At 41.2% G+C, this 13,086-nt stretch overlaps 1 protein-coding gene across 4 annotated transcripts in view; it reads right to left on the bottom strand.

The window, feature by feature from the left end:
• Positions 1-277: 277 nt before the first annotated feature.
• Positions 278-13,086, bottom strand: part of LOC143281257 (glucose dehydrogenase [FAD, quinone]-like) — a 19,845-nt gene continuing 7,036 nt past the window's right edge. For all 4 annotated transcript variants that reach the window (XM_076586372.1, XM_076586374.1, XM_076586375.1 and 1 more), the window contains 11 exons: positions 11,717-11,875; positions 10,901-11,109; positions 9,787-9,976; positions 8,609-8,737; positions 7,968-8,089; positions 6,794-6,961; positions 6,271-6,421; positions 4,119-4,270; positions 3,332-3,509; positions 2,597-2,819; positions 278-1,286 (listed from right to left, as the gene is read on the bottom strand). In XM_076586372.1, the coding sequence (XP_076442487.1) occupies positions 1,148-1,286; positions 2,597-2,819; positions 3,332-3,509; positions 4,119-4,270; positions 6,271-6,421; positions 6,794-6,961; positions 7,968-8,089; positions 8,609-8,737; positions 9,787-9,976; positions 10,901-11,109; positions 11,717-11,843 (1,788 nt within the window). In that variant the 5' untranslated portion in view covers positions 11,844-11,875 and the 3' untranslated portion in view covers positions 278-1,147. The remainder of the gene's footprint in view (positions 1,287-2,596; positions 2,820-3,331; positions 3,510-4,118; positions 4,271-6,270; positions 6,422-6,793; positions 6,962-7,967; positions 8,090-8,608; positions 8,738-9,786; positions 9,977-10,900; positions 11,110-11,716; positions 11,876-13,086) is intronic.

Consider the following 13,086-nt stretch of genomic DNA (forward strand, 5'->3'; position numbering starts at 1 on the left):
AGGAAATGAAGTGTGTGTGTGTGTGTGTGTGTGTGTGTGTGTGTGTGTGTGTGTGTGTGTGTGTGTGTGTGTGTGTGTCTTTGTGTCAGTGTCTGTGTCCATGGGTGTGTGTGCACGTGCTCGCGTGTGTATGTGTGTGTGAAGGAATAACCAGAAGCTATATTTGTCAGTGTGTTTGTGGTCCATTCTTCTTCAGCTCAACAAAATAACAGAACCACCACTTCTTTGACAAAAATGATTTAAACTTTGAGAAGCGTAAAAGCATATATCAGTATAAATATAAATGCATATATTACAACATTGATTCACAAATTCATCACATAATCTGAGGATCAAAAGATGAAAACAATATAATTATGTATTGTTTAGAACAGATTCCACGAAGGATTACAATCAATGTTTTAAACTATCATCGTTTTAATCAAACTTTGAATAATCAGAAATTATCATATATATATATATATATATATATATCTTTTTCTGCAGTCATTATGGATATAAAACAAAACGATAACTAGCAAACAAACTGAATTGATGGCAAATAATAGAACGCTTTGATGACAAGATCTATGTATCTATCTACCTCTGAGTAAATGAAAAACTAGAGAAATAATCAGCTAAACGTCGAATACAAACAGGTTTGATTGAATCACAAAGAATTCGACAGTCTATTAAATCAAATATATTCACACAAAAATGAAAATGGTAATAGCGATAACCAGAACAGATACTATGACGAGACAGGTTATGTCATCTTCAATGATGCAACCCTTACAGCATTTGACAATGTACTCTGGGGGTATTTTTCCATTCCTGAAAGCAAAACTGAATAAATCGGTGTCATGGAGACAATTCTGACTTTAGTTATAACACTGTGAATGCAATGAGATAAATGGAGACAATTGTAAAAAATAAAAATAAAAAATAAAAGAAATAGAAGGGTGAGGAGTCTTTTTCCATTCTTCAAACACACATGGGTAGTGATACGTGCAGCAAGGCCTTTCTGTCGGCTCAACTGAAACAACTGACTAATCAATCTCCAAGGATATCGTAATATCTCTTCCCTTTGGCTTCACTTTCGCTCAAAGTCATTCGGCTTCTTGTGACTGTTTGAAAAGGTCTGAAAACCTGTGGACACATTGATAAATCAGGAGTGCTGGTAGTGGGCTTTGATCATGTCAGCGGCTTTTTCGGCCACCATGATGACGGGGGCGTTAGTGTTGCCTGATGGGATAGCTGGCATGATGGAGGCATCCACCACCCGTAGTCCTTGTAGGCCTTTCACCCTGCAACGCACAGCGTACATATCACACATGTAAACCTTTCATCCTGCAACACACAGCGTACATATCACACATGTAAACCTTTCACCCTGCAACACACAGCGTACATATCACATGTAAACCTTTCACCCTGCAACGCACAGCGTACATATCACACATGTAAACATTTCACCCTGCAACACACAGTGTACATATCACACATGTAAACCTTTTTCACCCTGCAACACACAGCATACATATCACACATGTACACCCTTCACCCTGCAACACACACCATACATAGCACACATGTAAACCTTTCACCCTGCAACACACAACGTATATATCACACATGTAAACCTTTTACCCTGCAACACACAGAATATAATCACACATGTAAACCTTTCACCCTGCAGCACACAGAATATAATCACACATGGAAACCTTTCACCCTGAGGCACACAACAAATATATCATACACGTCAACTTTCACCCTGCAACAGGCAGAAAACATATTAATCATAAAGATGGAAATGGTATTTGCAAAGTGCTAAATTTTGTTTCTAAAAAAAAAAGAATACAGTAAAAAAAACCATACAGATCAGAGTGTTGTACAGACTGATCTTGCACAAGCATGCATTGTTGTACAAAGCAGACGAAGATTGAAAGATTAAAGAAAGCATTCCGAACAAAACAGACATGTCGAAAAAAAAACCCGATATAAACAGCAACAAGTGTTGGGCACACTCTACATGATGGCTAAACAGTTGCTGCACAGTTAATTTTACCCCCAGGGAAAAAAAAATCACAAATTAAGTGATAGGCCCACTTTACTTCAAATCATGCGGGCATGTTCTCATAAATAATCAAGTCCAATCATACTAGTTTTGGAGACAAATCCTAGAGTGGAGCAGTGGCCTAGTGGTAACGCGAGGAAGCAAAAGAATCTGAGGATACGGGATGGAACTCCACACTCCCCAGTCCGGACGCTTGTCATGTGGATGAGGCGATAAACCGAGGTCAAGTGTGCAGCACACACTTTGTACAAATATTAGAACCTAGGGCATCAAAAGGGTTGTCCTCAGCAAAATTCTGCTGGAAAAAAAATTACTTTGGTAGAATGCTTGCAGACAGAGGAAAAGTGGGTGACCTTCTTATTAGGTATGACAAAAGGTATTACAATACAGTACAATGCAACACAATACAATACAACACAATACAATAGAAATGAAGGCTTATAGAAAAAAAATTAGATACATTAGATAACTGTTCAATGTTGGCAAAGACATGTGCACCATGGAGTGTCCTCAACATTTGTAATCTTCAGCCAGTACCTGAGCTGAGGGTCCACAACAGTAGTATTGTCCATGACAGCTCCCATCTTGCACGTGCCACACGGGTGGTAGATCGTCAGCACGTTACGTCTAACCATACAGGCCCAGTAGTCATCCGAATCAAACGTGTGCTGTGCACAGAACTGGGAAGGTGGGTCTGTGGCCTCGGCCCCCACTGACTGCATGGTGGGGGTCGCTACCAGCTTCTGACACACACGGATACCTGCACGTGATAAAGACGTTGCTGCCACCTTCTGGAATACTGGTAACTCGATGTGTTTTATTACTTTTAGCGTAACATGTTTTGATTTTCAACCTTTTAGTTCATTTTGTGCCATGTTTATGCATGCTGCGGAGTTTTGGCTAATGTACTGTGGATGTGAGGGAAAGTCCTTTGGACGTATATATAGTTTCCAATTGAATCAATAAAGATATACTCTATTGTATTGTATTGTATCATTTATCATGCTTTATACAGTGCTGTAATGTATTGTATATGACCATGAGCATCGTTATAATTGTTTGCGTATGTGTAAGCTTTTTGTGCCCCAAGCCCTTAAAACACTGACTAAAATTTTCGTCTAAAACCACAGATGTGGACAGACGTTAAACAAAAGAACGAACGAACACTGACAAAAGAAACAAAGACAACCAAATATTGCAAGCTGGAAAAGAAACAAACCCGGAAAAATCTCCCATATGCTTTTTTTTTCACCAATACATGCTGATGCAAACCTCTAACAAGCTGGGCCAGGTCTTCTGGATTCTCCAGGTATCGAGGATTGATGGATGGATATTCAAAGGGGTCTGCACTGCGCAGACGCAAAGTTCCTCTACTCTTGGGCCTCAACAAAGAAGCTAGACACGGGAAACCGTACTTGAATGTGTCTCGACGTTTAGCTTGCTCAATAGTCTGGAACAAAAGGAAGACAATATTTGTGGTGAAATGAAAATATTTTCACAAAAAGAAATTCAACCTTAAAGGCATTATTCTTTTCTCTAACTGCATTTTGGAGAAATGCTGACCACATCCTACAAAAGCAAACAGTAAGTATTGCCCGTATATTCTGTTTAGTATATTCAAGATTGAAAGGCTGTAGCAGTCTTGAATTTAAAAAAAAAACTATTTTGTATTTGCACATTTCTTCTGTCATTACTGCTGTGTGTACATGCCAAATGATATGTATAAGGACAAGCCCGGACGCCCTTTTTGGGGGAAAGTATCTGGGTTTGTTCCAATGTACCTTTAACTATGTGCTTGCTGAATGGGCAGCATAAGCAGCATTGACTTGAAGTTGTGTACATTGTGTGCTGAGGATTTACCACTCTTTATTGTTTGTTTGTCATTTTACTCTCCCAGCTTCCTTATTCTTTCATATCGAGTAAATATTTGATCATGGACATGGCTGTGCAAGGAGAGATTCAGGATGAGTGGCATGAGGGTAGTGTCCCTGAAGTGACGTGGGCGAAGGACCAACCAAAGGAGAAAGAAAAAAGATTTTTTTTAAGTCTTTCTACCCACCTGCTTGGTGTACCTGAAGTTCTGCAGTGTCTTGGTGGTCCACAGCCTGCCTTGAAGCATGATCTGCAGGTCAGGCCAGTCCCGCTGTCGACTCTCCTCGTCCGTGCACGTGAACACCTGGCCTTCCACAGATATGGGGGATGCCCAGTGACCTGGACAAACAAGCATCATGCGCAGCTGTGAAAAAAATTGTCCCCAAGAAGAGTTACAAGATAGAACTGACAGCTGGGTAAGTGGGTAGATCTACAACCTGAAGCTGTGGAGGTAAACTGCCATAGGAAGAAACAGCGTGTCATCACCTATTTTCAGAAACAGAGGATACTGCATTGACGATGACAGTGACAATGATCACTACATGACAGTATGATGGAAAGAAACATAATGGCGATAATAGAGATCCTGAAGAAGAGGACAAAAACATGAATGACTATCACCTGTCACCATGCCTATCTCCCTCCCACATCCACCAACATCCATCTGTCCCACCACCTTTATCTTCCAAAGCAGCATACATCCAACACCACCCCCAACAACAACAACTGATGCAGAATTGAACAGAATAGAATAGAATATGTCTTTATTACCAAGTGTACCGGGGTCACAAAGAATATTGGGGGGGATAGTACATAACAAGATACGAACATAAATCGAAAATCATACACAAACACAGATACAGTAGAAATAAGATACATACAAGTGCATATTAATATAAAAACTTGTGCATACTCACGCATGCACACACACACACACACACACATGCACGCACGCACGCACACACACACACACACACACACACACACGTTTGAACAGAAGCTGCATATTACATGTGGATGGGGCTGATGACTAGATATTCAGGTAGATGGTTGTTGGTTCCACAATTCTATTTATCACACTGGATTTGTTTGAGAGACAGGGTATTGACTGCTTTGGGGAAAAAGCTATTGGCGAAGCGATTGGTTTTCGTCCTTATACTTCTGTACCATCGACCAGAGTGGAACATCTCGAAAATCCCAAAAGCTGGATGTGATTCGTCCTGGCTGATTGATTTTGCTTTTTTGAGTAGCCGCTTGTAATATATGTATTCTAGAGAAGGTAGATCAGCCCCGGTAATCTTGGTGGCAGTTTTTACGATTCTGTTAAGGGCTGCAACTTCTGCTTTGGAAATGTTTCCATACCAAACAGTAATAACAAAAGTTAGCACACTTTCAATGACTGCTCGGTAGAAATCAACCATGATTTCTTTTTCAATTCCGAACTTTTTGAGGCGCCGAAGAAAGTACAGGCGCTGTTGTGCTTTCTTAACAATTTTTTCAGTATTTTTCTCCCATTTCAAATTGTTGGAAATGATCAGTCCAAGAAATTTAAAATCGCTGATGATCTCTACTTGCTTGTCTTCAATGACAAGTGGTAAGGGGTCAGATCTGGTCTTCCTGAAATCTAGAATTAATTCTTTGGTTTTTGATACGTTGAGTTCTGAGTTGTTTTGATCACACCAGCTGACAAGTTCATGTACGTCTTCCCTATATTTTGACTCATCACTGTTCGTAATCAGCCTTTCTAGAGTTGTATCGTCAGCTAACTTGACCATGGTGTTACATTCATTTTGAGTTGCACAGTCATGTGTGAATAGTGAGTACATCAGTGGGGATAGAACGCATCCCTGTGGGGTACCTATGTTGAGAATGCATGTGGAGGAAGTGAGGTCTCCAACTTTAACAATTTGCGGTCTGCATCTTAGAAAATTTAGGATCCATGCACAAATTGATTCAGGCAGTGAGAGGTCTTTCAGTTGAAAATATAGTTTTGATGGCACTATTGTGTTGAACACAGAGCTGTAGTCAATGAAAAGATCCTGGCATAGCTGTTAGGATTTTCGAGATGTCTGAGGACATGGTAGAGACCTATGCTAATGGCATCTTCAACTGATCTGTTAGCTCTATAGGCGAACTGAAAGGGATCAAAAGATGGAGGAATGCAGGTTTTTAGGAATTGTAGAATCAAGCATTCAAATGTTTTCATTACGACTGATGTTAAGGCTACGGGACGATAATCATTAAGACAACTAGGCTGTACTTTTGTTTTTAATGTTTTTTTTAACAGGAATGATTGTTGATTTCTTAAAGCAGTGAAGACACTACATAGACGAAATAACCTGTCTTAAAGAGCGTATACTGCAGCCAGGTCCAGAAGGAGGTCAGCTGTTCAGGTGTGGCAGAGACAGGTTCCTTCACCCCCACCTGGTAGTCAAAGAACAGGTGATCGTGAAGGTTCTCCCCAACAGGTAGGTCAGCCACCACAGGAATCTGGGAACACAGCATGAAAAGCAAGCATTAATGGTGTGAACACCAACAGGCACAATATCTTGCGAGACTGCTACTTCTACTGCTTTCGTAAATTCAAGTAAAAGCGTGTCCTCTCCATGGCATGAGCCTGGACATGTTTCATGGGTTGCCCAGTTTTGAGGTCCGACGTCTTGGCCTTGCTAATGTCATCCTGGCCAAGCAGAGAAGAGCAAATGCATCTGACACCAGATCAGCTGCCACTGGATTATGAGATGGATAAACAGAAAGAGGTAGTTATTGCAAAGTTAACCTTGAAATGTATGAAAACGATTCACAGAAAGTGTCGTCACTTCAATGAGTGCAAAAGACGAAATAAACACAGTCTCTCCTCACCTTAACTTTATCCAGGACTTTCTTGGGTCCCACTCCTGACAGCTGCAGAATGTGTGGTGACCCCACAGCACCTGCCGATACAATCACCTCCCTCCGCGCACGCACCATCTCCTTTCGTCCATGACGCACGAAGTTCACTCCCACTGCACGCTTGCCTTCAAACACAACCTGGACAACCACGGGAAAGTGCGTGTTAAAATTAACAGACGATGCCAAGTTATAAGTTTATCGGAAAAGAATTCTAGGATACCATACAAATAATATTATACAGCCTGTCCTGAGTGAATCTAAATCTTGTGGACAATGGGAGATAACAGAGTAAAATTAGATCTTAGATTATGATTGTATTGTATTGTATTGTATTGTATTGTATTGTTTTATTTTTCCTTTGTGATGCATGCACACACACTCACAGAGACGTGGACAGACAGGCAGACAGACAGATACACACACACACACACACACACGCGCGCGCGCGCGCGCATACACACACACACACACAAACACACACGCACACACACATGCACACACAGATGCACACACACGCACACACACATGCACACACACACACAAACACAAGGAGAAGAAGACACTGTTACTATCATTATTGATGATGATAACGATTGATGACAGCACCAACAGCACACACACACACACACACACACACACACACACACACACACACACACACACACACACACTTTTTCCTTCTTTTATTTATATTTCTTTTGTTCAGTCAACTTTCTTTTGCTGTTATTTCCTTTTTACAGACTTCTCCAATATGCATTTCTGTTGTTTGTGTTTGTTTTATGCGCAAAAATTGTGTAGTGAATGTGGAACTTAGGGTATTGTCTCACGTGAAAGACTCACACTGCATGTTAAGTGGATGGGCGAAAGCGAGAATAATTTCAGTCTGGAACTTGGTAGTGGCTATGATGCCCATGGCGCAGATGTACTGGTATAATTATGTTCAACAGTTCTAAATTCAGACTTTACTACTCTGGTTGTCTCTGTGTCTTTCTCTTTCTTTGTATCTGTTTCTGTCTGTCTCTCTCGGATCACTTAAGTACAGTATTGTAAGAGCTACAACAAGAACATGCATAATGATCCACTCTCCCCCCCCCCCCCCCCTTCCCTATCACCTTCCTCCTCTCCTAGTCTGTTTTTGACATACCTTGGTGACATGCGCATCAGCCGCCACATGCAGATTTTCGCGGTGCAGGACGGGATAGATGAAAGCACGTGACGTACTGGACCGAAGTCCGTCTGCTGCTGTTGCCTGTGTCAGTACCACACCTAAAAAAACAGCAACAAAACACAACGCATTCGTACACGATAAAATTTAAATCAGACTCATCTAATCCTCTTTATTTTTGCACACATGTTACAAGCACAAAGAGAGAAAGAAACAGAAAAATAAACAGGAGTCAAAGACAGAGACAGACAGACAGACAGACAGACAGACAGCGACAGAACGAGCGAAAGGAGGGGAGGGAAGGAAGGAGGGAGAAAACGAACGAATGAAACTTTATTTTTCCAGGGTATTGAGATGAGCACAATGACAAGAATGCTTTTTTTCCACCCATCCCTGGGGTAAAACATCAAGAAAGAAAATCTAAAGAAAACGATGGAGATGGAAATGTGAGATAGAGTGTAGAGAGTGAGAGAGGGAGGGTGAGGGACAGAGAGAGAGAGAGGGGGGGGGGCGCAGAGGCAGAGGCAGATCCACACTGAACAAGAAAGAAAGACAGTTAGCAAACCAGACATGTAAACTTGTAGACGAATTAATGAGCATACACTGGCAAGCCAACCGACCTTCTACAGTTTCTCCATTGGGGTTCACTTCCTTAAGCCCCATCTCCTTCCCAGCCTTCAGCCACAAATCCGTCAGTTCCATCGTCTTGTGTGCGGCCACCTTTAAGGGCCCGCCTTTTCCATGGTAGCCTGCAGTGGAACATAGTATAAATGAGCGAACGAGTGAGGCAATAAATAAATGAAAGTTGGCTACAAATTCTGCACACCGTCCGTATCTCCTACTCAGTTAAATCAAACCTTCACCCGTACATGTCGTAAAAGTCAATACTTTACTGATAGCAACCAGATCGTCAATCTCAATACTGCAGATTTCATTTGATAATAAATATTAAGGAAACTGGATGTGCATTCAAAATATCTTTGCTCCACACGATGTTGCCACGCAGAGCTGGAACCCACTGGCATTATTTGGGAGGCTGGAAAGATGATCTTCAGAGACCACTTGACATGCAGGGCAATTGTTGGGAATATGTACTCTTTACTTTGTAAATAATGGAAATAATGAAGCTGACGAAAAAGGTGACGATCTCATTGCCTTTGTCAGACACGTGCAATGGTTTCTGATAAAAAAATAAAAATAAAAATAAAAAATAAAAAAAAATAATTATTATTATTTCCATAACCTCGTGACCTTTAATAAAGGTCACGGTGGAAATGATTGAATCATTCCGTCCGATTAATTACAGAAAGGAAAATATCCATTTGTTTATCGAGATGCTTTCTAAACCCAGTCCAAAGACGTGTGTGATATAAATCAACGTGGGAAAACTTGTTCACATATCATTTTCTTTGACCTTGAGGTTCAGTTAAGATCGTTTGAGAAATATCTTAATGATGGAAACCTCGTAGCACTGCATTAAGTCAACAAAAATCCAATGAAAAATAAGCCTGATTTCATAATGCATCACCGATACTTGTTCTGTCCTGTCTTATCTTGTTTTGCCTAAGTATTGCATAACCTCCCTTTGTTTTGCTTTGTTTAATCTTGTCTTGTCCTGTCCTGGTTTGACAAACTCTGCCCATTTGTCTCAATTAGGTGTTGTCTGGTATCGTGTAGCCTCATATCATCTCGTCCATTTCGTCTTGTGTGTTCGTCTCTTCAAATCTAGCACAGTCTTGTCTTCTCATGACTCGCATCATTTCTTACTTTCACCCTCCCTACAGCGACTGAAATATACCTGATTCCACGTAGTCGTCGTTGTAGTTGTCCTCAGACTTGATGAAGTAGGGCAGCACCTCTTTGTAACTCCATCCCTCGCTGCCTTGTTCTGCCCACGTGTCGTAGTCATGGCGACTGCCCCGGATGTACAGCATGCTGTTCAGGTTGGAGGTCCCTCCCAGGACACGTCCCCTGGGCCAGAAGCTTCTCTGGAAGACGGCACAGGACAAGTGTTACGTTCCATTGATAAGTTGGGTTTTTTTTTTGACATGCGGTCACGCTTAATTGCCACTAGTTATACTGACAAAGGTAAAAGGTCTAGCTCACAGTGGGGTTTAAGACGGAGAGTGAGAGAAAAAAGGAAAGAAAGAGAGACAGAGACAGGTAGACAGACAGACAGACAGAGACAGACAACAGAGATAGAATAAGAGACAGAGACAGACACAAAGGGTGCCTTAGGTTGAGAGAGAGAGAGACAGACAGACAGACAGACAGAGACAGAGAGAGGGACAGAGACAGAATCAGATACAGACAGAGAGTACCTCAGCTTGACAGAGATGAATGAGACAGAGATAAGGGGGGTGGGACTGAGAGAGAGAGAGAGAGAGAGAGAGAGAGAAGAGGAGGTCATGCTGCTCCTTTGAGGTGGTGGAAGAAACGGTTGTTTTTTGTTTGTTTTGTTTTGTTTGTTTGTTTGTTTGTGTTTTGTTTTTTTTGTTTTGTTTTGTTTTGTTTTGTTATGTTACATCCCACCCTCTGGGCGAAACAAAGTGATAACTGTGTTGTTGGGATACAATTCCGATTTCGATCGACATGACTATGCATTGAGCAAACAAAACCATGCCCTGAAACATATGTGTACTTAGATGCAATCCCCATTTCGACAACCCCCCGCCCCCCTCACCCCCCCCCTCCCCCCCCTAAAAAAAAAAGAAAAAAAAAAAGAAACAGGCTTGTGTATCACTATGTTATTAATTGGAATTTCAGTTGCTTCATACGAGCGTGCATGCCAGAAACGAGAGAAAGAGAGATAGACAGTGGGGAGAGAGAGGGAGGACAGGGGTAGGAAGAGACTGAAGAAAGAGACACAGCCAAGTCAGAAGTACAGAACCCGAGAGGAAAATAAAATTTACGTTTTCTTCAAACCCCTGCATGGCGAACTCTTGTGATTCTGTGAAGTACTCCCAGTCAATCTCAGTGTGATACAGATACTCGGAAAATCCCGGTACGGAGACGTTCGGGTGTTTCCGGTCATCTGGCCCCGCCTCCAACAGCAAGACAGTCACGTGCTTGTCTTCAGAGAGACGATTGGCCAGCACGCATCCTGCAGAGCCCGCTCCGACTGGAAACGAATCCACGAAAATCATGAGTTCAAGTCCGTTCAGTCGCTCAAGGAATCTCACTGCATTCGGACAAATCCATATATGCTACACCACGTCTGCTAAGCAGATGCCTGACCAGCAGCATAACCCAAACGCGCTTAGTCAAGCCTTGCGGGAAAATGAAACAGAAATAAATGAATACATAAATAAATAGATAATTTTTATTATAAAAAAAAGTATTGGGCTTCTGTTGCAGTAGCATGATTCACAAAGAAGAAGAAGAAAAAATACAGGTGCAACAGTTTATCGTTTTGTAGAAACAGTCCAAAGAAGGTAAATAGAACAGAATTGAGATAAAGCTTGGGCAAGTGGACAAACCACACACACACACACACACACACAGAGAGAGAGAGAGAGAGAGAGAGAGAGAGAGAGAGAACAATGCGAAAGCACAAAAGATATGAGATTCTAAGATAACGCGAAGGCCGATAGACATTCAGTTAAATTTGCCCATTTTAACCTGTCGGAGAAATAAAACATACAAAATAAACACACACCCCCCTTCCCCCGGCCCCCCCAAAAAGCATTCATTCCCTTTTCTTACCCCTTTGCCTGCCAGCGACTCACCAATGACGTAATCATAAGAGCCGTTCACTTTGCTGGTCAGCGGGATGAAGGGTTGTTCCTGAGAGAGATGATGATACAGCCACACCGACACCACGGCCGTCACCACGGGCAACGCAGCTCGCAGCATCCTCCCTGGGTTTGTCTGGTGTCTGTCTCAGTCTGCACACACCAACACAAGTTTAAAAGTGATTTGTCAAGTAATAAAATTTTGGTTTCACATAACACAGGCGCGAGAAAACTCGTATATCAAAATTGTGTATGATGACATGCTTACAGAGGACACAAAACAGCGAACATGGATTAATTTCGTTGAAATTATATTACAGAATCTTGATTTAGGACACGTTTGGAATAATCAGTCAACATTCAATATTCATAGACTTAGCCACGTTATAATGAATAAACTAGAATATGGATATGTTTTATTCTGGAAGAGAAACAAATCTGAAAATAAATCTAAACTACTATTCTATAATAAAGTTACTCGTGAATACAGAACCGAGCCTTATTTGCTTGAAGGATATCTTAATTATAATCAAAAACAATCATTGTGCAAATTAAGAATATCCTGTCATGATTTAGCAATAGAAAAAGGCCGATATTTCAACATTCCAAAAGAAAGGAGACTATGTTTACAATGTCAAACAATAGAGGATGAATTTCATTTCTTAGATGACTGCGAATTGTACAAAGAAATTAGAATAGAATTCATACAAAAAATTCCAAATTGCATTCCAAATATTATTAAACCCAGTCAGCTAATACTGGAAGACAAACTTGTGGGACTGTTTGGGAAATTTGTCAGTAACTGCTGTCAAAAACGCCATAGCGTGCAAGAGTGATTCAATGTCTTGTTCAGCATTTATCTATTTTTGTTTTGCTTTTTTGTGCGTGGTTTCATGTAACTTTGCATGCGTGTCTTATAAACCTTGTTAAGGTTTAATTGACATTAAAATTGATTCTGATTCTGATTCACACACACACACACACACACACACACACACACACACACACACACACACGGCGTAAATTCAACACACACACACACACACACACACACACACACACACACACACACACACACACACACACACACACACACACACATCAGTCAAAGGTGCACAACTTAAACCGAGGTTTGCTTCATTCAAAGAGTAGCAGTTATTGTTCTTGTTTTTAATATTTTCTCCCCCTTTGCTCTTGATGCTTTGTTTGTTTGTTTGCTTGCTTTTTGTTGCTGTTATTATTGTTTCGTTAATCACTGACGTTTCGTTAATTAGTCATAGCAGATATTGGGCACGTCTTGTAATTTCAAGCTTGTAGACAATGGAGTAAATGATTCACGAGCTTGACAATTCTGGTCTGAGTCT

Source organism: Babylonia areolata, chromosome 4, assembly GCF_041734735.1.
Source record: "Babylonia areolata isolate BAREFJ2019XMU chromosome 4, ASM4173473v1, whole genome shotgun sequence".
NCBI lineage: Eukaryota > Metazoa > Mollusca > Gastropoda > Neogastropoda > Buccinidae > Babylonia > Babylonia areolata.